The 27,903-nt window shown below is 29.7% G+C and overlaps 1 protein-coding gene across 1 annotated transcript in view; it reads right to left on the bottom strand.

Moving 5' to 3' along the window:
• LOC134697750 (collagen alpha-1(I) chain-like) overlaps positions 1-27,903 on the bottom strand; it is a 154,732-nt gene that overhangs the window by 34,948 nt on the left and 91,881 nt on the right. The window contains exons 59-68 of the mRNA XM_063560036.1: positions 27,182-27,199; positions 25,701-25,718; positions 24,223-24,240; positions 5,033-5,050; positions 3,558-3,575; positions 3,164-3,199; positions 2,078-2,095; positions 1,684-1,719; positions 598-615; positions 204-239 (exon numbers count right to left, since the gene is read on the bottom strand). Of these exons, the coding sequence (XP_063416106.1) occupies positions 204-239; positions 598-615; positions 1,684-1,719; positions 2,078-2,095; positions 3,164-3,199; positions 3,558-3,575; positions 5,033-5,050; positions 24,223-24,240; positions 25,701-25,718; positions 27,182-27,199 (234 nt within the window). The remainder of the gene's footprint in view (positions 1-203; positions 240-597; positions 616-1,683; positions 1,720-2,077; positions 2,096-3,163; positions 3,200-3,557; positions 3,576-5,032; positions 5,051-24,222; positions 24,241-25,700; positions 25,719-27,181; positions 27,200-27,903) is intronic.

A 27,903-nucleotide genomic window follows, 5' to 3' on the forward strand; every position in this document is an offset into this window, starting at 1 on the left:
AGACAAACTACAGTGCTATTAGGGGATTTGTTCAAACTATCACTTTTAATGGATAAATTCTTTTTTTTTTTTTTTAAAGTAAATGAATAGTTTGATTTCAATTTTGATGAAACGTATTTCTTTTGATATTTATTATTTGTGTCTTGTGAGCAAATACGATAAATTGTAACCAGAATGCATTTTATTTACACGTTGATACATACCAGTTTCTCCTTTGGGTCCTTGAGGTCCTGGTGTTCCTGAAAGTCAGAGATAATTAAAGGTCATTATTATTGTACTTTTAAAAGAAATTTTATTTTCAAGAACCCGACATTGGTATGAGTTAAAGTGTTTTAATGTGTACCAAGTTCGTCGTTTACTTTATATTTCTATAAAAACATTTATATGCGATATGCAAATACGTAAACAGCTACCCAAATATGGAATTAAACGGATGATTTGTCAGCAATTATTCAAAGGGTTTGTAATGATTAGAATGTTTACATATAATTGCAAGTATTTTGTTTAATCTCATTAAACTTAAATGTGTATTTGCAAGCATAACGGATACTGTGCAAACAGGGTGCAGTTGGCATAAAGACGAAAGTTGATACATACCATCGGCTCCGTTTGATCCTAAAAGTTAGAGAAAATAGGATAGCATAAGTTCAATAATATAAAAAAAATATCTTTTTATTTGTTATTATGGTTAGACTGGTATCATATTGTTCTTTTCTCTCAAAATTTCAGATAACTATCTTCTTTTTTTTCCTTTGTATTCGTAGGAATGGTATTGCTGATTGCGTGGGAAGGTGTGGACAACGGATTTTATTGGTCAAAGAAATTCACATTTGTCAACCTGGTATACAAAAGTTGGCAAACTCAAGAAATTAAAAATCCACAAAAATAAAATAAGACTTCAATTTACAAAAGTTTGTATGTGGCTTGAAAATTGAACAAAAAGGCCAAAACGTTATCAAAGAAATCAAAAAAATGATTTGTAAGCAACGTTAAAAAATGTTTGTAATAAAAACAATGTTAAAATATAATTGCAAGTGATTTGTTTAACCACATGAAAGTTATATGTGTATTTTTAAGAATGCATACCATTGGCTCCGTTTTGTCCGTCTGCGCCTGAAAGTAAGATAAGATATGCTAGTATAAGTACAATACATCAACATTATCTGTTTTAAAAATACATGACTTTTAGTTGTTAGTGTGCTTTGACAGGTATTATATTTTTCTTTAATCTCAACATTTCAGATAACTATCTTCTGTTGATTCATTTGTATTTGTAAGGATGCATGGCTGATTTTGTGGGAAAACGTGAACAACGAATTTTATAGTTCAAAGGAATACTCATTGTTAAAGGTTGCATAAGAACGTTGGTAAAACCACGAAATTAAATATCCACTAACATACAATAAGACTTCTATTATCAAAAGAGTGTACCCTTTAAAATCAGACGAATACGCAGTGTGCGTTGTTTGCAAATTCAACAGACAAACTACAGTGCTATTAGGGGATTTGTTCAAACTATCACTTTTAATGGATAAATTCTTTTTTTTTTTTTTTTAAAGTAAATGAATAGTTTGATTACAATTTTGATGAAACGTATTTCTTTTGATATTTATTATTTGTGTCTTGTGAGCAAATACGATAAATTGTAACCAGAATGCATTTTATTTACACGTTGATACATACCAGTTTCTCCTTTGGGTCCTTGAGGTCCTGGTGTTCCTGAAAGTCAGAGATAATTAAAGGTCATTATTATTGTACTTTTAAAAGAAATTTTATTTTCAAGAACCCGACATTGGTATGAGTTAAAGTGTTTTAATGTGTACCAAGTTCGTCGTTTACTTTATATTTCTATAAAAACATTTATATGCGATATGCAAATACGTAAACAGCTATCCAAATATGGAATTAAACGGATGATTTGTCAGCAATTATTCAAAGGGTTTGTAATGATTAGAATGTTTACATATAATTGCAAGTATTTTGTTTAATCTCATTAAACTTAAATGTGTATTTGCAAGCATAACGGATACTGTGCAAACAGGGTGCAGTTGGCATAAAGACGAAAGTTGATACATACCATCGGCTCCGTTTGATCCTAAAAGTTAGAGAAAATAGGATAGCATAAGTTCAATAATATAAAAAAAATATCTTTTTATTTGTTATTATGGTTAGACTGGTATCATATTGTTCTTTTCTCTCAAAATTTCAGATAACTATCTTCTTTTTATTCCTTTGTATTTGTAGGAATGGTATTGCTGATTGCGTGGGAAGGTGTGGACAACGGATTTTATTGGTCAAAGAAATTCACATTTGTCAACCTGGTATACAAAAGTTGGCAAACTCAAGAAATTAAAAATCCACAAAAATAAAATAAGACTTCAATTTACAAAAGTTTGTATGTGGCTTGAAAATTGAACAAAAAGGCCAAAACGTTATCAAAGAAATAAAAAAAATGATTTGTTAGCAACGTTAAAAAATGTTTGTAATAAAAACAATGTTAAAATATAATTGCAAGTGATTTGTTTAACCACATGAAAGTTATATGTGTATTTTTAAGAATGCATACCATTGGCTCCGTTTTGTCCGTCTGCGCCTGAAAGTAAGATAAGATATGCTAGTATAAGTACAATACATCAACATTATCTGTTTTAAAAATACATGACTTTTAGTTGTTAGTGTGCTTTGACAGGTATTATATTTTTCTTTAATCTCAACATTTCAGATAACTATCTTCTGTTGATTCATTTGTATTTGTAAGGATGCATGGCTGATTTTGTGGGAAAACGTGAACAACGAATTTTATAGTTCAAAGGAATACTCATTGTTAAAGGTTGCATAAGAACGTTGGTAAAACCACGAAATTAAATATCCACTAACATACAATAAGACTTCTATTATCAAAAGAGTGTACCCTTTAAAATCAGACGAATACGCAGTGTGCGTTGTTTGCAAATTCAACAGACAAACTACAGTGCTATTAGGGGATTTGTTCAAACTATCACTTTTAATGGATAAATTCTTTTTTTTTTTTTTTTAAAGTAAATGAATAGTTTGATTACAATTTTGATGAAACGTATTTCTTTTGATATTTATTATTTGTGTCTTGTGAGCAAATACGATAAATTGTAACCAGAATGCATTTTATTTACACGTTGATACATACCAGTTTCTCCTTTGGGTCCTTGAGGTCCTGGTGTTCCTGAAAGTCAGAGATAATTAAAGGTCATTATTATTGTACTTTTAAAAGAAATTTTATTTTCAAGAACCCGACATTGGTATGAGTTAAAGTGTTTTAATGTGTACCAAGTTCGTCGTTTACTTTATATTTCTATAAAAACATTTATATGCGATATGCAAATACGTAAACAGCTATCCAAATATGGAATTAAACGGATGATTTGTCAGCAATTATTCAAAGGGTTTGTAATGATTAGAATGTTTACATATAATTGCAAGTATTTTGTTTAATCTCATTAAACTTAAATGTGTATTTGCAAGCATAACGGATACTGTGCAAACAGGGTGCAGTTGGCATAAAGACGAAAGTTGATACATACCATCGGCTCCGTTTGATCCTAAAAGTTAGAGAAAATAGGATAGCATAAGTTCAATAATATAAAAAAAATATCTTTTTATTTGTTTTTATGGTTAGACTGGTATCATATTGTTCTTTTCTCTCAAAATTTCAGATAACTATCTTCTTTTTATTCCTTTGTATTCGTAGGAATGGTATTGCTGATTGCGTGGGAAGGTGTGGACAACGGATTTTATTGGTCAAAGAAATTCACATTTGTCAACCTGGTATACAAAAGTTGGCAAACTCAAGAAATTAAAAATCCACAAAAATAAAATAAGACTTCAATTTACAAAAGTTTGTATGTGGCTTGAAAATTGAACAAAAAGGCCAAAACGTTATCAAAGAAATCAAAAAAATGATTTGTAAGCAACGTTAAAAAATGTTTGTAATAAAAACAATGTTAAAATATAATTGCAAGTGATTTGTTTAACCACATGAAAGTTATATGTGTATTTTTAAGAATGCATACCATTGGCTCCGTTTTGTCCGTCTGCGCCTGAAAGTAAGATAAGATATGCTAGTATAAGTACAATACATCAACATTATCTGTTTTAAAAATACATGACTTTTAGTTGTTAGTGTGCTTTGACAGGTATTATATTTTTCTTTAATCTCAACATTTCAGATAACTATCTTCTGTTGATTCATTTGTATTTGTAAGGATGCATGGCTGATTTTGTGGGAAAACGTGAACAACGAATTTTATAGTTCAAAGGAATACTCATTGTTAAAGGTTGCATAAGAACGTTGGTAAAACCACGAAATTAAATATCCACTAACATACAATAAGACTTCTATTATCAAAAGAGTGTACCCTTTAAAATCAGACGAATACGCAGTGTGCGTTGTTTGCAAATTCAACAGACAAACTACAGTGCTATTAGGGGATTTGTTCAAACTATCACTTTTAAGGGATAAATTCTTTTTTTTTTAAAAGTAAATGAATAGTTTGATTAAAATTTTGATGAAACGTATTTCATTTGATATTTATTATTTGTGTCTTGTGAGCAAATACGATAAATTGTAACCAGAATGCATTTTATTTACACGTTGATACATACCAGTTTCTCCTTTGGGTCCTTGAGGTCCTGGTGTTCCTGAAAGTCAGAGATAATTAAAGGTCATCATTATTGTACTTTTAAAAGAAATTTTATTTTCAAGAACCCGACATTGGTATGAGTTAAAGTGTTTTAATGTGTACCAAGTTCGTCGTTTACTTTATATTTCTATAAAAACATTTATATGCGATATGCAAATACGTAAACAGCTATCCAAATATGGAATTAAACGGATGATTTGTCAGCAATTATTCAAAGGGTTTGTAATGATTAGAATGTTTACATATAATTGCAAGTATTTTGTTTAATCTCATTAAACTTAAATGTGTATTTGCAAGCATAACGGATACTGTGCAAACAGGGTGCAGTTGGCATAAACACGAAAGTTGATACATACCATCGGCTCCGTTTGATCCTAAAAGTTAGAGAAAATAGGATAGCATAAGTTCAATAATATAAAAAAATATCTTTTTTTTTTGTTATTATGGTTAGACTGGTATCATATTGTTCTTTTCTCTCAAAATTTCAGATAACTATCTTCTTTTTATTCCTTTGTATTCGTAGGAATGGTATTGCTGATTGCGTGGGAAGGTGTGGACAACGGATTTTATTGGTCAAAGAAATTCACATTTGTCAACCTGGTATACAAAAGTTGGCAAACTCAAGAAATTAAAAATCCACAAAAATAAAATAAGACTTCAATTTACAAAAGTTTGTATGTGGCTTGAAAATTGAACAAAAAGTCCAAAACGTTATCAAAGAAATCAAAAAAATGATTTGTAAGCAACGTTAAAAAATGTTTGTAATAAAAACAATGTTAAAATATAATTGCAAGTGATTTGTTTAACCACATAAAAGTTATATGTGTATTTTTAAGAATGCATACCATTGGCTCCGTTTTGTCCGTCTGCGCCTGAAAGTAAGATAAGATATGCTAGTATAAGTACAATACATCAACATTAGCTGTTTTAAAAATACATGACTTTTAGTTGTTAGTGTGCTTTGACAGGTATTATATTTTTCTTTAATCTCAACATTTCAGATAACTATCTTCTGTTGATTCATTTGTATTTGTAAGGATGCATGGCTGATTTTGTGGGAAAACGTGAACAACGAATTTTATAGTTCAAAGGAATACTCATTGTTAAAGGTTGCATAAGAACGTTGGTAAAACCACGAAATTAAATATCCACTAACATACAATAAGACTTCTATTATCAAAAGAGTGTACCCTTTAAAATCAGACGAATACGCAGTGTGCGTTGTTTGCAAATTCAACAGACAAACTACAGTGCTATTAGGGGATTTGTTCAAACTATCACTTTTAATGGATAAATTCCTTTTTTTTTTTAAAGTAAATGAATAGTTTGATTAAAATTTTGATGAAACGTATTTCTTTTGATATTTATTATTTGTGTCTTGTGAGCAAATACGATAAATTGTAACCAGAATGCATTTTATTTACACGTTGATACATACCAGTTTCTCCTTTGGGTCCTTGAGGTCCTGGTGTTCCTGAAAGTCAGAGATAATTAAAGGTCATCATTATTGTACTTTTAAAAGAAATTTTATTTTCAAGAACCCGACATTGGTATGAGTTAAAGTGTTTTAATGTGTACCAAGTTCGTCGTTTACTTTATATTTCTATAAAAACATTTATATGCGATATGCAAATACGTAAACAGCTATCCAAATATGGAATTAAACGGATGATTTGTCAGCAATTATTCAAGGGTTTGTAATGATTAGAATGTTTACATATAATTGCAAGTATTTTGTTTAATCTCATTAAACTTAAATGTGTATTTGCAAGCATAACGGATACTGTGCAAACAGGGTGCAGTTGGCATAAACACGAAAGTTGATACATATCATCGGCTCCGTTTGATCCTAAAAGTTAGAGAAAATAGGATAGCATAAGTTCAATAATATAAAAAAAATATCTTTTTATTTGTTATTATGGTTAGACTGGTATCATATTGTTCTTTTCTCTCAAAATTTCAGATAACTATCTTCTTTTTATTCCTTTGTATTCGTAGGAATGGTATTGCTGATTGCGTGGGAAGGTGTGGACAACGGATTTTATTGGTCAAAGAAATTCACATTTTTCAACCTGGTATACAAAAGTTGGCAAACTCAAGAAATTAAAAATCCACAAAAATAAAATAAGACTTCAATTTACAAAAGTTTGTATGTGGCTTGAAAATTGAACAAAAAGTCCAAAACGTTATCAAAGAAATCAAAAAAATGATTTGTAAGCAACGTTAAAAAATGTTTGTAATAAAAACAATGTTAAAATATAATTGCAAGTGATTTGTTTAACCACATGAAAGTTATATGTGTATTTTTAAGAATGCATACCATTGGCTCCGTTTTGTCCGTCTGCGCCTGAAAGTAAGATAAGATATGCTAGTATAAGTACAATACATCAACGTTATCTGTTTTAAAAATACATGACTTTTAGTTGTTAGTGTGCTTTGACAGGTATTATATTTTTCTTTAATCTCAACATTTCAGATAAATATCTTCTGTTGATTCATTTGTATTTGTAAGGATGCATGGCTGATTTTGTGGGAAAACGTGAACAACGAATTTTATAGTTCAAAGGAATACTCATTGTTAAAGGTTGCATAAGAACGTTGGTAAAACCACGAAATTAAATATCCACTAACATACAATAAGACTTCTATTATCAAAAGAGTGTACCCTTTAAATCAGACGAATACGCAGTGTGCGTTGTTTGCAAATTCAACAGACAAACTACAGTGCTATTAGGGGATTTGTTCAAACTATCACTTTTAATGGATACATTTTTTTTTTTTTTTTTTAAAGTAAATGAATAGTTTGATTACAATTTTGATGAAACGTATTTCTTTTGATATTTATTATTTGTGTCTTGTGAGCAAATACGATAAATTGTAACCAGAATGCATTTTATTTACACGTTGATACATACCAGTTTCTCCTTTGGGTCCTTGAGGTCCTGGTGTTCCTGAAAGTCAGAGACAATTAAAGGTCATCATTATTGTACTTTTAAAAGAAATTTTATTTTCAAGAACCCGACATTGGTATGAGTTAAAGTGTTTTAATGTGTACCAAGTTCGTCGTTTACTTTATATTTCTATAAAAACATTTATATGCGATATGCAAATACGTAAACAGCTATCCAAATATGGAATTAAACGGATGATTTGTCAGCAATTATTCAAAGGGTTTGTAATGATTAGAATGTTTACATATAATTGCAAGTATTTTGTTTAATCTCATTAAACTTAAATGTGTATTTGCAAGCATAACGGATACTGTGCAAACAGGGTGCAGTTGGCATAAACACGAAAGTTGATACATACCATCGGCTCCGTTTGATCCTAAAAGTTAGAGAAAATAGGATAGCATAAGTTCAATAATATAAAAAAAATATCTTTTTATTTGTTATTATGGTTAGACTGGTATCATATTGTTCTTTTCTCTCAAAATTTCAGATAACTATCTTCTTTTTATTCCTTTGTATTCGTAGGAATGGTATTGCTGATTGCGTGGGAAGGTGTGGACAACGGATTTTATTGGTCAAAGAAATTCACATTTGTCAACCTGGTATACAAAAGTTGGCAAACTCAAGAAATTAAAAATCCACAAAAATAAAATAAGACTTCAATTTACAAAAGTTTGTATGTGGCTTGAAAATTGAACAAAAAGGCCAAAACGTTATCAAAGAAATCAAAAAAATGATTTGTAAGCAACGTTAAAAAATGTTTGTAATAAAAACAATGTTAAAATATAATTGCAAGTGATTTGTTTAACCACATGAAAGTTATATGTGTATTTTTAAGAATGCATACCATTGGCTCCGTTTTGTCCGTCTGCGCCTGAAAGTAAGATAAGATATGCTAGTATAAGTACAATACATCAACATTATCTGTTTTAAAAATACATGACTTTTAGTTGTTAGTGTGCTTTGACAGGTATTATATTTTTCTTTAATCTCAACATTTCAGATAACTATCTTCTGTTGATTCATTTGTATTTGTAAGGATGCATGGCTGATTTTGTGGGAAAACGTGAACAACGAATTTTATAGTTCAAAGGAATACTCATTGTTAAAGGTTGCATAAGAACGTTGGTAAAACCACGAAATTAAATATCCACTAACATACAATAAGACTTCTATTATCAAAAGAGTGTACCCTTTAAAATCAGACGAATACGCAGTGTGCGTTGTTTGCAAATTCAACAGACAAACTACAGTGCTATTAGGGGATTTGTTCAAACTATCACTTTTAAGGGATAAATTCTTTTTTTTTTAAAAGTAAATGAATAGTTTGATTAAAATTTTGATGAAACGTATTTCATTTGATATTTATTATTTGTGTCTTGTGAGCAAATACGATAAATTGTAACCAGAATGCATTTTATTTACACGTTGATACATACCAGTTTCTCCTTTGGGTCCTTGAGGTCCTGGTGTTCCTGAAAGTCAGAGATAATTAAAGGTCATCATTATTGTACTTTTAAAAGAAATTTTATTTTCAAGAACCCGACATTGGTATGAGTTAAAGTGTTTTAATGTGTACCAAGTTCGTCGTTTACTTTATATTTCTATAAAAACATTTATATGCGATATGCAAATACGTAAACAGCTATCCAAATATGGAATTAAACGGATGATTTGTCAGCAATTATTCAAGGGTTTGTAATGATTAGAATGTTTACATATAATTGCAAGTATTTTGTTTAATCTCATTAAACTTAAATGTGTATTTGCAAGCATAACGGATACTGTGCAAACAGGGTGCAGTTGGCATAAACACGAAAGTTGATACATATCATCGGCTCCGTTTGATCCTAAAAGTTAGAGAAAATAGGATAGCATAAGTTCAATAATATAAAAAAAATATCTTTTTATTTGTTATTATGGTTAGACTGGTATCATATTGTTCTTTTCTCTCAAAATTTCAGATAACTATCTTCTTTTTATTCCTTTGTATTCGTAGGAATGGTATTGCTGATTGCGTGGGAAGGTGTGGACAACGGATTTTATTGGTCAAAGAAATTCACATTTTTCAACCTGGTATACAAAAGTTGGCAAACTCAAGAAATTAAAAATCCACAAAAATAAAATAAGACTTCAATTTACAAAAGTTTGTATGTGGCTTGAAAATTGAACAAAAAGTCCAAAACGTTATCAAAGAAATCAAAAAAATGATTTGTAAGCAACGTTAAAAAATGTTTGTAATAAAAACAATGTTAAAATATAATTGCAAGTGATTTGTTTAACCACATGAAAGTTATATGTGTATTTTTAAGAATGCATACCATTGGCTCCGTTTTGTCCGTCTGCGCCTGAAAGTAAGATAAGATATGCTAGTATAAGTACAATACATCAACGTTATCTGTTTTAAAAATACATGACTTTTAGTTGTTAGTGTGCTTTGACAGGTATTATATTTTTCTTTAATCTCAACATTTCAGATAAATATCTTCTGTTGATTCATTTGTATTTGTAAGGATGCATGGCTGATTTTGTGGGAAAACGTGAACAACGAATTTTATAGTTCAAAGGAATACTCATTGTTAAAGGTTGCATAAGAACGTTGGTAAAACCACGAAATTAAATATCCACTAACATACAATAAGACTTCTATTATCAAAAGAGTGTACCCTTTAAATCAGACGAATACGCAGTGTGCGTTGTTTGCAAATTCAACAGACAAACTACAGTGCTATTAGGGGATTTGTTCAAACTATCACTTTTAATGGATACATTTTTTTTTTTTTTTTTTAAAGTAAATGAATAGTTTGATTACAATTTTGATGAAACGTATTTCTTTTGATATTTATTATTTGTGTCTTGTGAGCAAATACGATAAATTGTAACCAGAATGCATTTTATTTACACGTTGATACATACCAGTTTCTCCTTTGGGTCCTTGAGGTCCTGGTGTTCCTGAAAGTCAGAGACAATTAAAGGTCATCATTATTGTACTTTTAAAAGAAATTTTATTTTCAAGAACCCGACATTGGTATGAGTTAAAGTGTTTTAATGTGTACCAAGTTCGTCGTTTACTTTATATTTCTATAAAAACATTTATATGCGATATGCAAATACGTAAACAGCTATCCAAATATGGAATTAAACGGATGATTTGTCAGCAATTATTCAAAGGGTTTGTAATGATTAGAATGTTTACATATAATTGCAAGTATTTTGTTTAATCTCATTAAACTTAAATGTGTATTTGCAAGCATAACGGATACTGTGCAAACAGGGTGCAGTTGGCATAAACACGAAAGTTGATACATACCATCGGCTCCGTTTGATCCTAAAAGTTAGAGAAAATAGGATAGCATAAGTTCAATAATATAAAAAAAATATCTTTTTATTTGTTATTATGGTTAGACTGGTATCATATTGTTCTTTTCTCTCAAAATTTCAGATAACTATCTTCTTTTTATTCCTTTGTATTCGTAGGAATGGTATTGCTGATTGCGTGGGAAGGTGTGGACAACGGATTTTATTGGTCAAAGAAATTCACATTTGTCAACCTGGTATACAAAAGTTGGCAAACTCAAGAAATTAAAAATCCACAAAAATAAAATAAGACTTCAATTTACAAAAGTTTGTATGTGGCTTGAAAATTGAACAAAAAGGCCAAAACGTTATCAAAGAAATCAAAAAAATGATTTGTAAGCAACGTTAAAAAATGTTTGTAATAAAAACAATGTTAAAATATAATTGCAAGTGATTTGTTTAACCACATGAAAGTTATATGTGTATTTTTAAGAATGCATACCATTGGCTCCGTTTTGTCCGTCTGCGCCTGAAAGTAAGATAAGATATGCTAGTATAAGTACAATACATCAACATTATCTGTTTTAAAAATACATGACTTTTAGTTGTTAGTGTGCTTTGACAGGTATTATATTTTTCTTTAATCTCAACATTTCAGATAACTATCTTCTGTTGATTCATTTGTATTTGTAAGGATGCATGGCTGATTTTGTGGGAAAACGTGAACAACGAATTTTATAGTTCAAAGGAATACTCATTGTTAAAGGTTGCATAAGAACGTTGGTAAAACCACGAAATTAAATATCCACTAACATACAATAAGACTTCTATTATCAAAAGAGTGTACCCTTTAAAATCAGACGAATACGCAGTGTGCGTTGTTTGCAAATTCAACAGACAAACTACAGTGCTATTAGGGGATTTGTTCAAACTATCACTTTTAAGGGATAAATTCTTTTTTTTTTAAAAGTAAATGAATAGTTTGATTAAAATTTTGATGAAACGTATTTCATTTGATATTTATTATTTGTGTCTTGTGAGCAAATACGATAAATTGTAACCAGAATGCATTTTATTTACACGTTGATACATACCAGTTTCTCCTTTGGGTCCTTGAGGTCCTGGTGTTCCTGAAAGTCAGAGATAATTAAAGGTCATCATTATTGTACTTTTAAAAGAAATTTTATTTTCAAGAACCCGACATTGGTATGAGTTAAAGTGTTTTAATGTGTACCAAGTTCGTCGTTTACTTTATATTTCTATAAAAACATTTATATGCGATATGCAAATACGTAAACAGCTATCCAAATATGGAATTAAACGGATGATTTGTCAGCAATTATTCAAAGGGTTTGTAATGATTAGAATGTTTACATATAATTGCAAGTATTTTGTTTAATCTCATTAAACTTAAATGTGTATTTGCAAGCATAACGGATACTGTGCAAACAGGGTGCAGTTGGCATAAACACGAAAGTTGATACATACCATCGGCTCCGTTTGATCCTAAAAGTTAGAGAAAATAGGATAGCATAAGTTCAATAATATAAAAAAATATCTTTTTTTTTTGTTATTATGGTTAGACTGGTATCATATTGTTCTTTTCTCTCAAAATTTCAGATAACTATCTTCTTTTTATTCCTTTGTATTCGTAGGAATGGTATTGCTGATTGCGTGGGAAGGTGTGGACAACGGATTTTATTGGTCAAAGAAATTCACATTTGTCAACCTGGTATACAAAAGTTGGCAAACTCAAGAAATTAAAAATCCACAAAAATAAAATAAGACTTCAATTTACAAAAGTTTGTATGTGGCTTGAAAATTGAACAAAAAGTCCAAAACGTTATCAAAGAAATCAAAAAAATGATTTGTAAGCAACGTTAAAAAATGTTTGTAATAAAAACAATGTTAAAATATAATTGCAAGTGATTTGTTTAACCACATAAAAGTTATATGTGTATTTTTAAGAATGCATACCATTGGCTCCGTTTTGTCCGTCTGCGCCTGAAAGTAAGATAAGATATGCTAGTATAAGTACAATACATCAACATTATCTGTTTTAAAAATACATGACTTTTAGTTGTTAGTGTGCTTTGACAGGTATTATATTTTTCTTTAATCTCAACATTTCAGATAACTATCTTCTGTTGATTCATTTGTATTTGTAAGGATGCATGGCTGATTTTGTGGGAAAACGTGAACAACGAATTTTATAGTTCAAAGGAATACTCATTGTTAAAGGTTGCATAAGAACGTTGGTAAAACCACGAAATTAAATATCCACTAACATACAATAAGACTTCTATTATCAAAAGAGTGTACCCTTTAAAATCAGACGAATACGCAGTGTGCGTTGTTTGCAAATTCAACAGACAAACTACAGTGCTATTAGGGGATTTGTTCAAACTATCACTTTTAATGGATAAATTCCTTTTTTTTTTTAAAGTAAATGAATAGTTTGATTAAAATTTTGATGAAACGTATTTCTTTTGATATTTATTATTTGTGTCTTGTGAGCAAATACGATAAATTGTAACCAGAATGCATTTTATTTACACGTTGATACATACCAGTTTCTCCTTTGGGTCCTTGAGGTCCTGGTGTTCCTGAAAGTCAGAGATAATTAAAGGTCATCATTATTGTACTTTTAAAAGAAATTTTATTTTCAAGAACCCGACATTGGTATGAGTTAAAGTGTTTTAATGTGTACCAAGTTCGTCGTTTACTTTATATTTCTATAAAAACATTTATATGCGATATGCAAATACGTAAACAGCTATCCAAATATGGAATTAAACGGATGATTTGTCAGCAATTATTCAAGGGTTTGTAATGATTAGAATGTTTACATATAATTGCAAGTATTTTGTTTAATCTCATTAAACTTAAATGTGTATTTGCAAGCATAACGGATACTGTGCAAACAGGGTGCAGTTGGCATAAACACGAAAGTTGATACATATCATCGGCTCCGTTTGATCCTAAAAGTTAGAGAAAATAGGATAGCATAAGTTCAATAATATAAAAAAAATATCTTTTTATTTGTTATTATGGTTAGACTGGTATCATATTGTTCTTTTCTCTCAAAATTTCAGATAACTATCTTCTTTTTATTCCTTTGTATTCGTAGGAATGGTATTGCTGATTGCGTGGGAAGGTGTGGACAACGGATTTTATTGGTCAAAGAAATTCACATTTTTCAACCTGGTATACAAAAGTTGGCAAACTCAAGAAATTAAAAATCCACAAAAATAAAATAAGACTTCAATTTACAAAAGTTTGTATGTGGCTTGAAAATTGAACAAAAAGTCCAAAACGTTATCAAAGAAATCAAAAAAATGATTTGTAAGCAACGTTAAAAAATGTTTGTAATAAAAACAATGTTAAAATATAATTGCAAGTGATTTGTTTAACCACATGAAAGTTATATGTGTATTTTTAAGAATGCATACCATTGGCTCCGTTTTGTCCGTCTGCGCCTGAAAGTAAGATAAGATATGCTAGTATAAGTACAATACATCAACGTTATCTGTTTTAAAAATACATGACTTTTAGTTGTTAGTGTGCTTTGACAGGTATTATATTTTTCTTTAATCTCAACATTTCAGATAAATATCTTCTGTTGATTCATTTGTATTTGTAAGGATGCATGGCTGATTTTGTGGGAAAACGTGAACAACGAATTTTATAGTTCAAAGGAATACTCATTGTTAAAGGTTGCATAAGAACGTTGGTAAAACCACGAAATTAAATATCCACTAACATACAATAAGACTTCTATTATCAAAAGAGTGTACCCTTTAAATCAGACGAATACGCAGTGTGCGTTGTTTGCAAATTCAACAGACAAACTACAGTGCTATTAGGGGATTTGTTCAAACTATCACTTTTAATGGATACATTTTTTTTTTTTTTTTTTAAAGTAAATGAATAGTTTGATTACAATTTTGATGAAACGTATTTCTTTTGATATTTATTATTTGTGTCTTGTGAGCAAATACGATAAATTGTAACCAGAATGCATTTTATTTACACGTTGATACATACCAGTTTCTCCTTTGGGTCCTTGAGGTCCTGGTGTTCCTGAAAGTCAGAGACAATTAAAGGTCATCATTATTGTACTTTTAAAAGAAATTTTATTTTCAAGAACCCGACATTGGTATGAGTTAAAGTGTTTTAATGTGTACCAAGTTCGTCGTTTACTTTATATTTCTATAAAAACATTTATATGCGATATGCAAATACGTAAACAGCTATCCAAATATGGAATTAAACGGATGATTTGTCAGCAATTATTCAAAGGGTTTGTAATGATTAGAATGTTTACATATAATTGCAAGTATTTTGTTTAATCTCATTAAACTTAAATGTGTATTTGCAAGCATAACGGATACTGTGCAAACAGGGTGCAGTTGGCATAAACACGAAAGTTGATACATACCATCGGCTCCGTTTGATCCTAAAAGTTAGAGAAAATAGGATAGCATAAGTTCAATAATATAAAAAAAATATCTTTTTATTTGTTATTATGGTTAGACTGGTATCATATTGTTCTTTTCTCTCAAAATTTCAGATAACTATCTTCTTTTTATTCCTTTGTATTCGTAGGAATGGTATTGCTGATTGCGTGGGAAGGTGTGGACAACGGATTTTATTGGTCAAAGAAATTCACATTTGTCAACCTGGTATACAAAAGTTGGCAAACTCAAGAAATTAAAAATCCACAAAAATAAAATAAGACTTCAATTTACAAAAGTTTGTATGTGGCTTGAAAATTGAACAAAAAGGCCAAAACGTTATCAAAGAAATCAAAAAAATGATTTGTAAGCAACGTTAAAAAATGTTTGTAATAAAAACAATGTTAAAATATAATTGCAAGTGATTTGTTTAACCACATGAAAGTTATATGTGTATTTTTAAGAATGCATACCATTGGCTCCGTTTTGTCCGTCTGCGCCTGAAAGTAAGATAAGATATGCTAGTATAAGTACAATACATCAACATTATCTGTTTTAAAAATACATGACTTTTAGTTGTTAGTGTGCTTTGACAGGTATTATATTTTTCTTTAATCTCAACATTTCAGATAACTATCTTCTGTTGATTCATTTGTATTTGTAAGGATGCATGGCTGATTTTGTGGGAAAACGTGAACAACGAATTTTATAGTTCAAAGGAATACTCATTGTTAAAGGTTGCATAAGAACGTTGGTAAAACCACGAAATTAAATATCCACTAACATACAATAAGACTTCTATTATCAAAAGAGTGTACCCTTTAAAATCAGACGAATACGCAGTGTGCGTTGTTTGCAAATTCAACAGACAAACTACAGTGCTATTAGGGGATTTGTTCAAACTATCACTTTTAAGGGATAAATTCTTTTTTTTTTAAAAGTAAATGAATAGTTTGATTAAAATTTTGATGAAACGTATTTCATTTGATATTTATTATTTGTGTCTTGTGAGCAAATACGATAAATTGTAACCAGAATGCATTTTATTTACACGTTGATACATACCAGTTTCTCCTTTGGGTCCTTGAGGTCCTGGTGTTCCTGAAAGTCAGAGATAATTAAAGGTCATCATTATTGTACTTTTAAAAGAAATTTTATTTTCAAGAACCCGACATTGGTATGAGTTAAAGTGTTTTAATGTGTACCAAGTTCGTCGTTTACTTTATATTTCTATAAAAACATTTATATGCGATATGCAAATACGTAAACAGCTATCCAAATATGGAATTAAACGGATGATTTGTCAGCAATTATTCAAAGGGTTTGTAATGATTAGAATGTTTACATATAATTGCAAGTATTTTGTTTAATCTCATTAAACTTAAATGTGTATTTGCAAGCATAACGGATACTGTGCAAACAGGGTGCAGTTGGCATAAACACGAAAGTTGATACATACCATCGGCTCCGTTTGATCCTAAAAGTTAGAGAAAATAGGATAGCATAAGTTCAATAATATAAAAAAATATCTTTTTTTTTTGTTATTATGGTTAGACTGGTATCATATTGTTCTTTTCTCTCAAAATTTCAGATAACTATCTTCTTTTTATTCCTTTGTATTCGTAGGAATGGTATTGCTGATTGCGTGGGAAGGTGTGGACAACGGATTTTATTGGTCAAAGAAATTCACATTTGTCAACCTGGTATACAAAAGTTGGCAAACTCAAGAAATTAAAAATCCACAAAAATAAAATAAGACTTCAATTTACAAAAGTTTGTATGTGGCTTGAAAATTGAACAAAAAGTCCAAAACGTTATCAAAGAAATCAAAAAAATGATTTGTAAGCAACGTTAAAAAATGTTTGTAATAAAAACAATGTTAAAATATAATTGCAAGTGATTTGTTTAACCACATAAAAGTTATATGTGTATTTTTAAGAATGCATACCATTGGCTCCGTTTTGTCCGTCTGCGCCTGAAAGTAAGATAAGATATGCTAGTATAAGTACAATACATCAACATTATCTGTTTTAAAAATACATGACTTTTAGTTGTTAGTGTGCTTTGACAGGTATTATATTTTTCTTTAATCTCAACATTTCAGATAACTATCTTCTGTTGATTCATTTGTATTTGTAAGGATGCATGGCTGATTTTGTGGGAAAACGTGAACAACGAATTTTATAGTTCAAAGGAATACTCATTGTTAAAGGTTGCATAAGAACGTTGGTAAAACCACGAAATTAAATATCCACTAACATACAATAAGACTTCTATTATCAAAAGAGTGTACCCTTTAAAATCAGACGAATACGCAGTGTGCGTTGTTTGCAAATTCAACAGACAAACTACAGTGCTATTAGGGGATTTGTTCAAACTATCACTTTTAATGGATAAATTCCTTTTTTTTTTTAAAGTAAATGAATAGTTTGATTAAAATTTTGATGAAACGTATTTCTTTTGATATTTATTATTTGTGTCTTGTGAGCAAATACGATAAATTGTAACCAGAATGCATTTTATTTACACGTTGATACATACCAGTTTCTCCTTTGGGTCCTTGAGGTCCTGGTGTTCCTGAAAGTCAGAGATAATTAAAGGTCATCATTATTGTACTTTTAAAAGAAATTTTATTTTCAAGAACCCGACATTGGTATGAGTTAAAGTGTTTTAATGTGTACCAAGTTCGTCGTTTACTTTATATTTCTATAAAAACATTTATATGCGATATGCAAATACGTAAACAGCTATCCAAATATGGAATTAAACGGATGATTTGTCAGCAATTATTCAAGGGTTTGTAATGATTAGAATGTTTACATATAATTGCAAGTATTTTGTTTAATCTCATTAAACTTAAATGTGTATTTGCAAGCATAACGGATACTGTGCAAACAGGGTGCAGTTGGCATAAACACGAAAGTTGATACATATCATCGGCTCCGTTTGATCCTAAAAGTTAGAGAAAATAGGATAGCATAAGTTCAATAATATAAAAAAAATATCTTTTTATTTGTTATTATGGTTAGACTGGTATCATATTGTTCTTTTCTCTCAAAATTTCAGATAACTATCTTCTTTTTATTCCTTTGTATTCGTAGGAATGGTATTGCTGATTGCGTGGGAAGGTGTGGACAACGGATTTTATTGGTCAAAGAAATTCACATTTTTCAACCTGGTATACAAAAGTTGGCAAACTCAAGAAATTAAAAATCCACAAAAATAAAATAAGACTTCAATTTACAAAAGTTTGTATGTGGCTTGAAAATTGAACAAAAAGTCCAAAACGTTATCAAAGAAATCAAAAAAATGATTTGTAAGCAACGTTAAAAAATGTTTGTAATAAAAACAATGTTAAAATATAATTGCAAGTGATTTGTTTAACCACATGAAAGTTATATGTGTATTTTTAAGAATGCATACCATTGGCTCCGTTTTGTCCGTCTGCGCCTGAAAGTAAGATAAGATATGCTAGTATAAGTACAATACATCAACGTTATCTGTTTTAAAAATACATGACTTTTAGTTGTTAGTGTGCTTTGACAGGTATTATATTTTTCTTTAATCTCAACATTTCAGATAAATATCTTCTGTTGATTCATTTGTATTTGTAAGGATGCATGGCTGATTTTGTGGGAAAACGTGAACAACGAATTTTATAGTTCAAAGGAATACTCATTGTTAAAGGTTGCATAAGAACGTTGGTAAAACCACGAAATTAAATATCCACTAACATACAATAAGACTTCTATTATCAAAAGAGTGTACCCTTTAAAATCAGACGAATACGCAGTGTGCGTTGTTTGCAAATTCAACAGACAAACTACAGTGCTATTAGGGGATTTGTTCAAACTATCACTTTTAATGGATACATTTTTTTTTTTTTTTTTAAAGTAAATGAATAGTTTGATTACAATTTTGATGAAACGTATTTCTTTTGATATTTATTATTTGTGTCTTGTGAGCAAATACGATAAATTGTAACCAGAATGCATTTTATTTACACGTTGATACATACCAGTTTCTCCTTTGGGTCCTTGAGGTCCTGGTGTTCCTGAAAGTCAGAGATAATTAAAGGTCATCATTATTGTACTTTTAAAAGAAATTTTATTTTCAAGAACCCGACATTGGTATGAGTTAAAGTGTTTTAATGTGTACCAAGTTCGTCGTTTACTTTATATTTCTATAAAAACATTTATATGCGATATGCAAATACGTAAACAGCTATCCAAATATGGAATTAAACGGATGATTTGTCAGCAATTATTCAAAGGGTTTGTAATGATTAGAATGTTTACATATAATTGCAAGTATTTTGTTTAATCTCATTAAACTTAAATGTGTATTTGCAAGCATAACGGATACTGTGCAAACAGGGTGCAGTTGGCATAAACACGAAAGTTGATACATACCATCGGCTCCGTTTGATCCTAAAAGTTAGAGAAAATAGGATAGCATAAGTTCAATAATATAAAAAAAAATATCTTTTTATTTGTTATTATGGTTAGACTGGTATCATATTGTTCTTTTCTCTCAAAATTTCAGATAACTATCTTCTTTTTATTCCTTTGTATTCGTAGGAATGGTATTGCTGATTGCGTGGGAAGGTGTGGACAACGGATTTTATTGGTCAAAGAAATTCACATTTGTCAACCTGGTATACAAAAGTTGGCAAACTCAAGAAATTAAAAATCCACAAAAATAAAATAAGACTTCAATTTACAAAAGTTTGTATGTGGCTTGAAAATTGAACAAAAAGGCCAAAACGTTATCAAAGAAATCAAAAAAATGATTTGTAAGCAACGTTAAAAAATGTTTGTAATAAAAACAATGTTAAAATATAATTGCAAGTGATTTGTTTAACCACATGAAAGTTATATGTGTATTTTTAAGAATGCATACCATTGGCTCCGTTTTGTCCGTCTGCGCCTGAAAGTAAGATAAGATATGCTAGTATAAGTACAATACATCAACATTATCTGTTTTAAAAATACATGACTTTTAGTTGTTAGTGTGCTTTGACAGGTATTATATTTTTCTTTAATCTCAACATTTCAGATAACTATCTTCTGTTGATTCATTTGTATTTGTAAGGATGCATGGCTGATTTTGTGGGAAAACGTGAACAACGAATTTTATAGTTCAAAGGAATACTCATTGTTAAAGGTTGCATAAGAACGTTGGTAAAACCACGAAATTAAATATCCACTAACATACAATAAGACTTCTATTATCAAAAGAGTGTACCCTTTAAAATCAGACGAATACGCAGTGTGCGTTGTTTGCAAATTCAACAGACAAACTACAGTGCTATTAGGGGATTTGTTCAAACTATCACTTTTAAGGGATAAATTCTTTTTTTTTTAAAAGTAAATGAATAGTTTGATTAAAATTTTGATGAAACGTATTTCATTTGATATTTATTATTTGTGTCTTGTGAGCAAATACGATAAATTGTAACCAGAATGCATTTTATTTACACGTTGATACATACCAGTTTCTCCTTTGGGTCCTTGAGGTCCTGGTGTTCCTGAAAGTCAGAGATAATTAAAGGTCATCATTATTGTACTTTTAAAAGAAATTTTATTTTCAAGAACCCGACATTGGTATGAGTTAAAGTGTTTTAATGTGTACCAAGTTCGTCGTTTACTTTATATTTCTATAAAAACATTTATATGCGATATGCAAATACGTAAACAGCTATCCAAATATGGAATTAAACGGATGATTTGTCAGCAATTATTCAAAGGGTTTGTAATGATTAGAATGTTTACATATAATTGCAAGTATTTTGTTTAATCTCATTAAACTTAAATGTGTATTTGCAAGCATAACGGATACTGTGCAAACAGGGTGCAGTTGGCATAAACACGAAAGTTGATACATACCATCGGCTCCGTTTGATCCTAAAAGTTAGAGAAAATAGGATAGCATAAGTTCAATAATATAAAAAAATATCTTTTTTGTTTGTTATTATGGTTAGACTGGTATCATATTGTTCTTTTCTCTCAAAATTTCAGATAACTATCTTCTTTTTATTCCTTTGTATTCGTAGGAATGGTATTGCTGATTGCGTGGGAAGGTGTGGACAACGGATTTTATTGGTCAAAGAAATTCACATTTGTCAACCTGGTATACAAAAGTTGGCAAACTCAAGAAATTAAAAATCCACAAAAATAAAATAAGACTTCAATTTACAAAAGTTTGTATGTGGCTTGAAAATTGAACAAAAAGTCCAAAACGTTATCAAAGAAATCAAAAAAATGATTTGTAAGCAACGTTAAAAAATGTTTGTAATAAAAACAATGTTAAAATATAATTGCAAGTGATTTGTTTAACCACATAAAAGTTATATGTGTATTTTTAAGAATGCATACCATTGGCTCCGTTTTGTCCGTCTGCGCCTGAAAGTAAGATAAGATATGCTAGTATAAGTACAATACATCAACATTATCTGTTTTAAAAATACATGACTTTTAGTTGTTAGTGTGCTTTGACAGGTATTATATTTTTCTTTAATCTCAACATTTCAGATAACTATCTTCTGTTGATTCATTTGTATTTGTAAGGATGCATGGCTGATTTTGTGGGAAAACGTGAACAACGAATTTTATAGTTCAAAGAAATACTCATTGTTAAAGGTTGCATAAGAACGTTGGTAAAACCACGAAATTAAATATCCACTAACATACAATAAGACTTCTATTATCAAAAGAGTGTACCCTTTAAAATCAGACGAATACGCAGTGTGCGTTGTTTGCAAATTCAACAGACAAACTACAGTGCTATTAGGGGATTTGTTCAAACTATCACTTTTAATGGATAAATTCCTTTTTTTTTTTTAAAGTAAATGAATAGTTTGATTAAAATTTTGATGAAACGTATTTCTTTTGATATTTATTATTTGTGTCTTGTGAGCAAATACGATAAATTGTAACCAGAATGCATTTTATTTACACGTTGATACATACCAGTTTCTCCTTTGGGTCCTTGAGGTCCTGGTGTTCCTGAAAGTCAGAGATAATTAAAGGTCATCATTATTGTACTTTTAAAAGAAATTTTATTTTCAAGAACCCGACATTGGTATGAGTTAAAGTGTTTTAATGTGTACCAAGTTCGTCGTTTACTTTATATTTCTATAAAAACATTTATATGCGATATGCAAATACGTAAACAGCTATCCAAATATGGAATTAAACGGATGATTTGTCAGCAATTATTCAAGGGTTTGTAATGATTAGAATGTTTACATATAATTGCAAGTATTTTGTTTAATCTCATTAAACTTAAATGTGTATTTGCAAGCATAACGGATACTGTGCAAACAGGGTGCAGTTGGCATAAACACGAAAGTTGATACATATCATCGGCTCCGTTTGATCCTAAAAGTTAGAGAAAATAGGATAGCATAAGTTCAATAATATAAAAAAAATATCTTTTTATTTGTTATTATGGTTAGACTGGTATCATATTGTTCTTTTCTCTCAAAATTTCAGATAACTATCTTCTTTTTATTCCTTTGTATTCGTAGGAATGGTATTGCTGATTGCGTGGGAAGGTGTGGACAACGGATTTTATTGGTCAAAGAAATTCACATTTTTCAACCTGGTATACAAAAGTTGGCAAACTCAAGAAATTAAAAATCCACAAAAATAAAATAAGACTTCAATTTACAAAAGTTTGTATGTGGCTTGAAAATTGAACAAAAAGTCCAAAACGTTATCAAAGAAATCAAAAAAATGATTTGTAAGCAACGTTAAAAAATGTTTGTAATAAAAACAATGTTAAAATATAATTGCAAGTGATTTGTTTAACCACATGAAAGTTATATGTGTATTTTTAAGAATGCATACCATTGGCTCCGTTTTGTCCGTCTGCGCCTGAAAGTAAGATAAGATATGCTAGTATAAGTACAATACATCAACGTTATCTGTTTTAAAAATACATGACTTTTAGTTGTTAGTGTGCTTTGACAGGTATTATATTTTTCTTTAATCTCAACATTTCAGATAAATATCTTCTGTTGATTCATTTGTATTTGTAAGGATGCATGGCTGATTTTGTGGGAAAACGTGAACAACGAATTTTATAGTTCAAAGGAATACTCATTGTTAAAGGTTGCATAAGAACGTTGGTAAAACCACGAAATTAAATATCCACTAACATACAATAAGACTTCTATTATCAAAAGAGTGTACCCTTTAAAATCAGACGAATACGCAGTGTGCGTTGTTTGCAAATTCAACAGACAAACTACAGTGCTATTAGGGGATTTGTTCAAACTATCACTTTTAATGGATACATTTTTTTTTTTTTTTTTAAAGTAAATGAATAGTTTGATTACAATTTTGATGAAACGTATTTCTTTTGATATTTATTATTTGTGTCTTGTGAGCAAATACGATAAATTGTAACCAGAATGCATTTTATTTACACGTTGATACATACCAGTTTCTCCTTTGGGTCCTTGAGGTCCTGGTGTTCCTGAAAGTCAGAGATAATTAAAGGTCATCATTATTGTACTTTTAAAAGAAATTTTATTTTCAAGAACCCGACATTGGTATGAGTTAAAGTGTTTTAATGTGTACCAAGTTCGTCGTTTACTTTATATTTCTATAAAAACATTTATATGCGATATGCAAATACGTAAACAGCTATCCAAATATGGAATTAAACGGATGATTTGTCAGCAATTATTCAAGGGTTTGTAATGATTAGAATGTTTACATATAATTGCAAGTATTTTGTTTAATCTCATTAAACTTAAATGTGTATTTGCAAGCATAACGGATACTGTGCAAACAGGGTGCAGTTGGCATAAACACGAAAGTTGATACATACCATCGGCTCCGTTTGATCCTAAAAGTTAGAGAAAATAGGATAGCATAAGTTCAATAATATAAAAAAAATATCTTTTTATTTGTTATTATGGTTAGACTGGTATCATATTGTTCTTTTCTCTCAAAATTTCAGATAACTATCTTCTTTTTATTCCTTTGTATTCGTAGGAATGGTATTGCTGATTGCGTGGGAAGGTGTGGACAACGGATTTTATTGGTCAAAGAAATTCACATTTTTCAACCTGGTATACAAAAGTTGGCAAACTCAAGAAATTAAAAATCCACAAAAATAAAATAAGACTTCAATTTACAAAAGTTTGTATGTGGCTTGAAAATTGAACAAAAAGTCCAAAACGTTATCAAAGAAATAAAAAAAAATGATTTGTAAGCAACGTTAAAAAATGTTTGTAATAAAAACAATGTTAAAATATAATTGCAAGTGATTTGTTTAACCACATGAAAGTTATATGTGTATTTTTAAGAATGCATACCATTGGCTCCGTTTTGTCCGTCTGCGCCTGAAAGTAAGATAAGATATGCTAGTATAAGTACAATACATCAACGTTATCTGTTTTAAAAATACATGACTTTTAGTTGTTAGTGTGCTTTGACAGGTATTATATTTTTCTTTAATCTCAACATTTCAGATAAATATCTTCTGTTGATTCATTTGTATTTGTAAGGATGCATGGCTGATTTTGTGGGAAAACGTGAACAACGAATTTTATAGTTCAAAGGAATACTCATTGTTAAAGGTTGCATAAGAACGTTGGTAAAACCACGAAATTAAATATCCACTAACATACAATAAGACTTCTATTATCAAAAGAGTGTACCCTTTAAAATCAGACGAATACGCAGTGTGCGTTGTTTGCAAATTCAACAGACAAACTACAGTGCTATTAGGGGATTTGTTCAAACTATCACTTTTAATGGATAAATTTTTTTTTTTTTTTTGAAAGTAAATGAATAGTTTGATTACAATTTTGATGAAACGTATTTCTTTTGATATTTATTATTTGTGTCTTGTGAGCAAATACGATAAATTGTAACCAGAATGCATTTTATTTACACGTTGATACATACCAGTTTCTCCTTTGGGTCCTTGAGGTCCTGGTGTTCCTGAAAGTCAGAGATAATTAAAGGTCATCATTATTGTACTTTTAAAAGAAATTTTATTTTCAAGAACCCGACATTGGTATGAGTTAAAGTGTTTTAATGTGTACCAAGTTCGTCGTTTACTTTATATTTCTATAAAAACATTTATATGCGATATGCAAATACGTAAACAGCTATCCAAATATGGAATTAAACGGATGATTTGTCAGCAATTATTCAAGGGTTTGTAATGATTAGAATGTTTACATATAATTGCAAGTATTTTGTTTAATCTCATTAAACTTAAATGTGTATTTGCAAGCATAACGGATACTGTGCAAACAGGGTGCAGTTGGCATAAACACGAAAGTTGATACATACCATCGGCTCCGTTTGATCCTAAAAGTTAGAGAAAATAGGATAGCATAAGTTCAATAATATAAAAAAAATATCTTTTTATTTGTTATTATGGTTAGACTGGTATCATATTGTTCTTTTCTCTCAAAATTTCAGATAACTATCTTCTTTTTATTCCTTTGTATTCGTAGGAATGGTATTGCTGATTGCGTGGGAAGGTGTGGACAACGGATTTTATTGGTCAAAGAAATTCACATTTTTCAACCTGGTATACAAAAGTTGGCAAACTCAAGAAATTAAAAATCCACAAAAATAAAATAAGACTTCAATTTACAAAAGTTTGTATGTGGCTTGAAAATTGAACAAAAAGTCCAAAACGTTATCAAAGAAATAAAAAAAAATGATTTGTAAGCAACGTTAAAAAATGTTTGTAATAAAAACAATGTTAAAATATAATTGCAAGTGATTTGTTTAACCACATGAAAGTTATATGTGTATTTTTAAGAATGCATACCATTGGCTCCGTTTTGTCCGTCTGCGCCTGAAAGTAAGATAAGATATGCTAGTATAAGTACAATACATCAACGTTATCTGTTTTAAAAATACATGACTTTTAGTTGTTAGTGTGCTTTGACAGGTATTATATTTTTCTTTAATCTCAACATTTCAGATAAATATCTTCTGTTGATTCATTTGTATTTGTAAGGATGCATGGCTGATTTTGTGGGAAAACGTGAACAACGAATTTTATAGTTCAAAGGAATACTCATTGTTAAAGGTTGCATAAGAACGTTGGTAAAACCACGAAATTAAATATCCACTAACATACAATAAGACTTCTATTATCAAAAGAGTGTACCCTTTAAAATCAGACGAATACGCAGTGTGCGTTGTTTGCAAATTCAACAGACAAACTACAGTGCTATTAGGGGATTTGTTCAAACTATCACTTTTAATGGATAATTTTTTTTTTATTTTTTTTTTAAAGTAAATGAATAGTTTGATTACAATTTTGATGAAACGTATTTCTTTTGATATTTATTATTTGTGTCTTGTGAGCAAATACGATAAATTGTAACCAGAATGCATTTTATTTACACGTTGATACATACCAGTTTCTCCTTTGGGTCCTTGAGGTCCTGGTGTTCCTGAAAGTCAGAGATAATTAAAGGTCATCATTATTGTACTTTTAAAAGAAATTTTATTTTCAAGAACCCGACATTGGTATGAGTTAAAGTGTTTTAATGTGTACCAAGTTCGTCGTTTACTTTATATTTCTATAAAAACATTTATATGCGATATGCAAATACGTAAACAGCTATCCAAATATGGAATTAAACGGATGATGTGTCAGCAATTATTCAAGGGTTTGTAATGATTAGAATGTTTACATATAATTGCAAGTATTTTGTTTAATCTCATTAAACTTAAATGTGTATTTGCAAGCATAACGGATACTGTGCAAACAGGGTGCAGTTGGCATAAACACGAAAGTTGATACATACCATCGGCTCCGTTTGATCCTAAAAGTTAGAGAAAATAGGATAGCATAAGTTCAATAATATAAAAAAAATATCTTTTTATTTGTTATTATGGTTAGACTGGTATCATATTGTTCTTTTCTCTCAAAATTTCAGATAACTATCTTCTTTTTATTCCTTTGTATTCGTAGGAATGGTATTGCTGATTGCGTGGGAAGGTGTGGACAACGGATTTTATTGGTCAAAGAAATTCACATTTTTCAACCTGGTATACAAAAGTTGGCAAACTCAAGAAATTAAAAATCCACAAAAATAAAATAAGACTTCAATTTACAAAAGTTTGTATGTGGCTTGAAAATTGAACAAAAAGTCCAAAACGTTATCAAAGAAATAAAAAAAAATGATTTGTAAGCAACGTTAAAAAATGTTTGTAATAAAAACAATGTTAAAATATAATTGCAAGTGATTTGTTTAACCACATGAAAGTTATATGTGTATTTTTAAGAATGCATACCATTGGCTCCGTTTTGTCCGTCTGCGCCTGAAAGTAAGATAAGATATGCTAGTATAAGTACAATACATCAACGTTATCTGTTTTAAAAATACATGACTTTTAGTTGTTAGTGTGCTTTGACAGGTATTATATTTTTCTTTAATCTCAACATTTCAGATAAATATCTTCTGTTGATTCATTTGTATTTGTAAGGATGCATGGCTGATTTTGTGGGAAAACGTGAACAACGAAT

Source organism: Mytilus trossulus, chromosome 14 (assembly GCF_036588685.1).
Source record: "Mytilus trossulus isolate FHL-02 chromosome 14, PNRI_Mtr1.1.1.hap1, whole genome shotgun sequence".
In the NCBI taxonomy this organism is placed as follows: Eukaryota; Metazoa; Mollusca; class Bivalvia; order Mytilida; family Mytilidae; genus Mytilus; species Mytilus trossulus.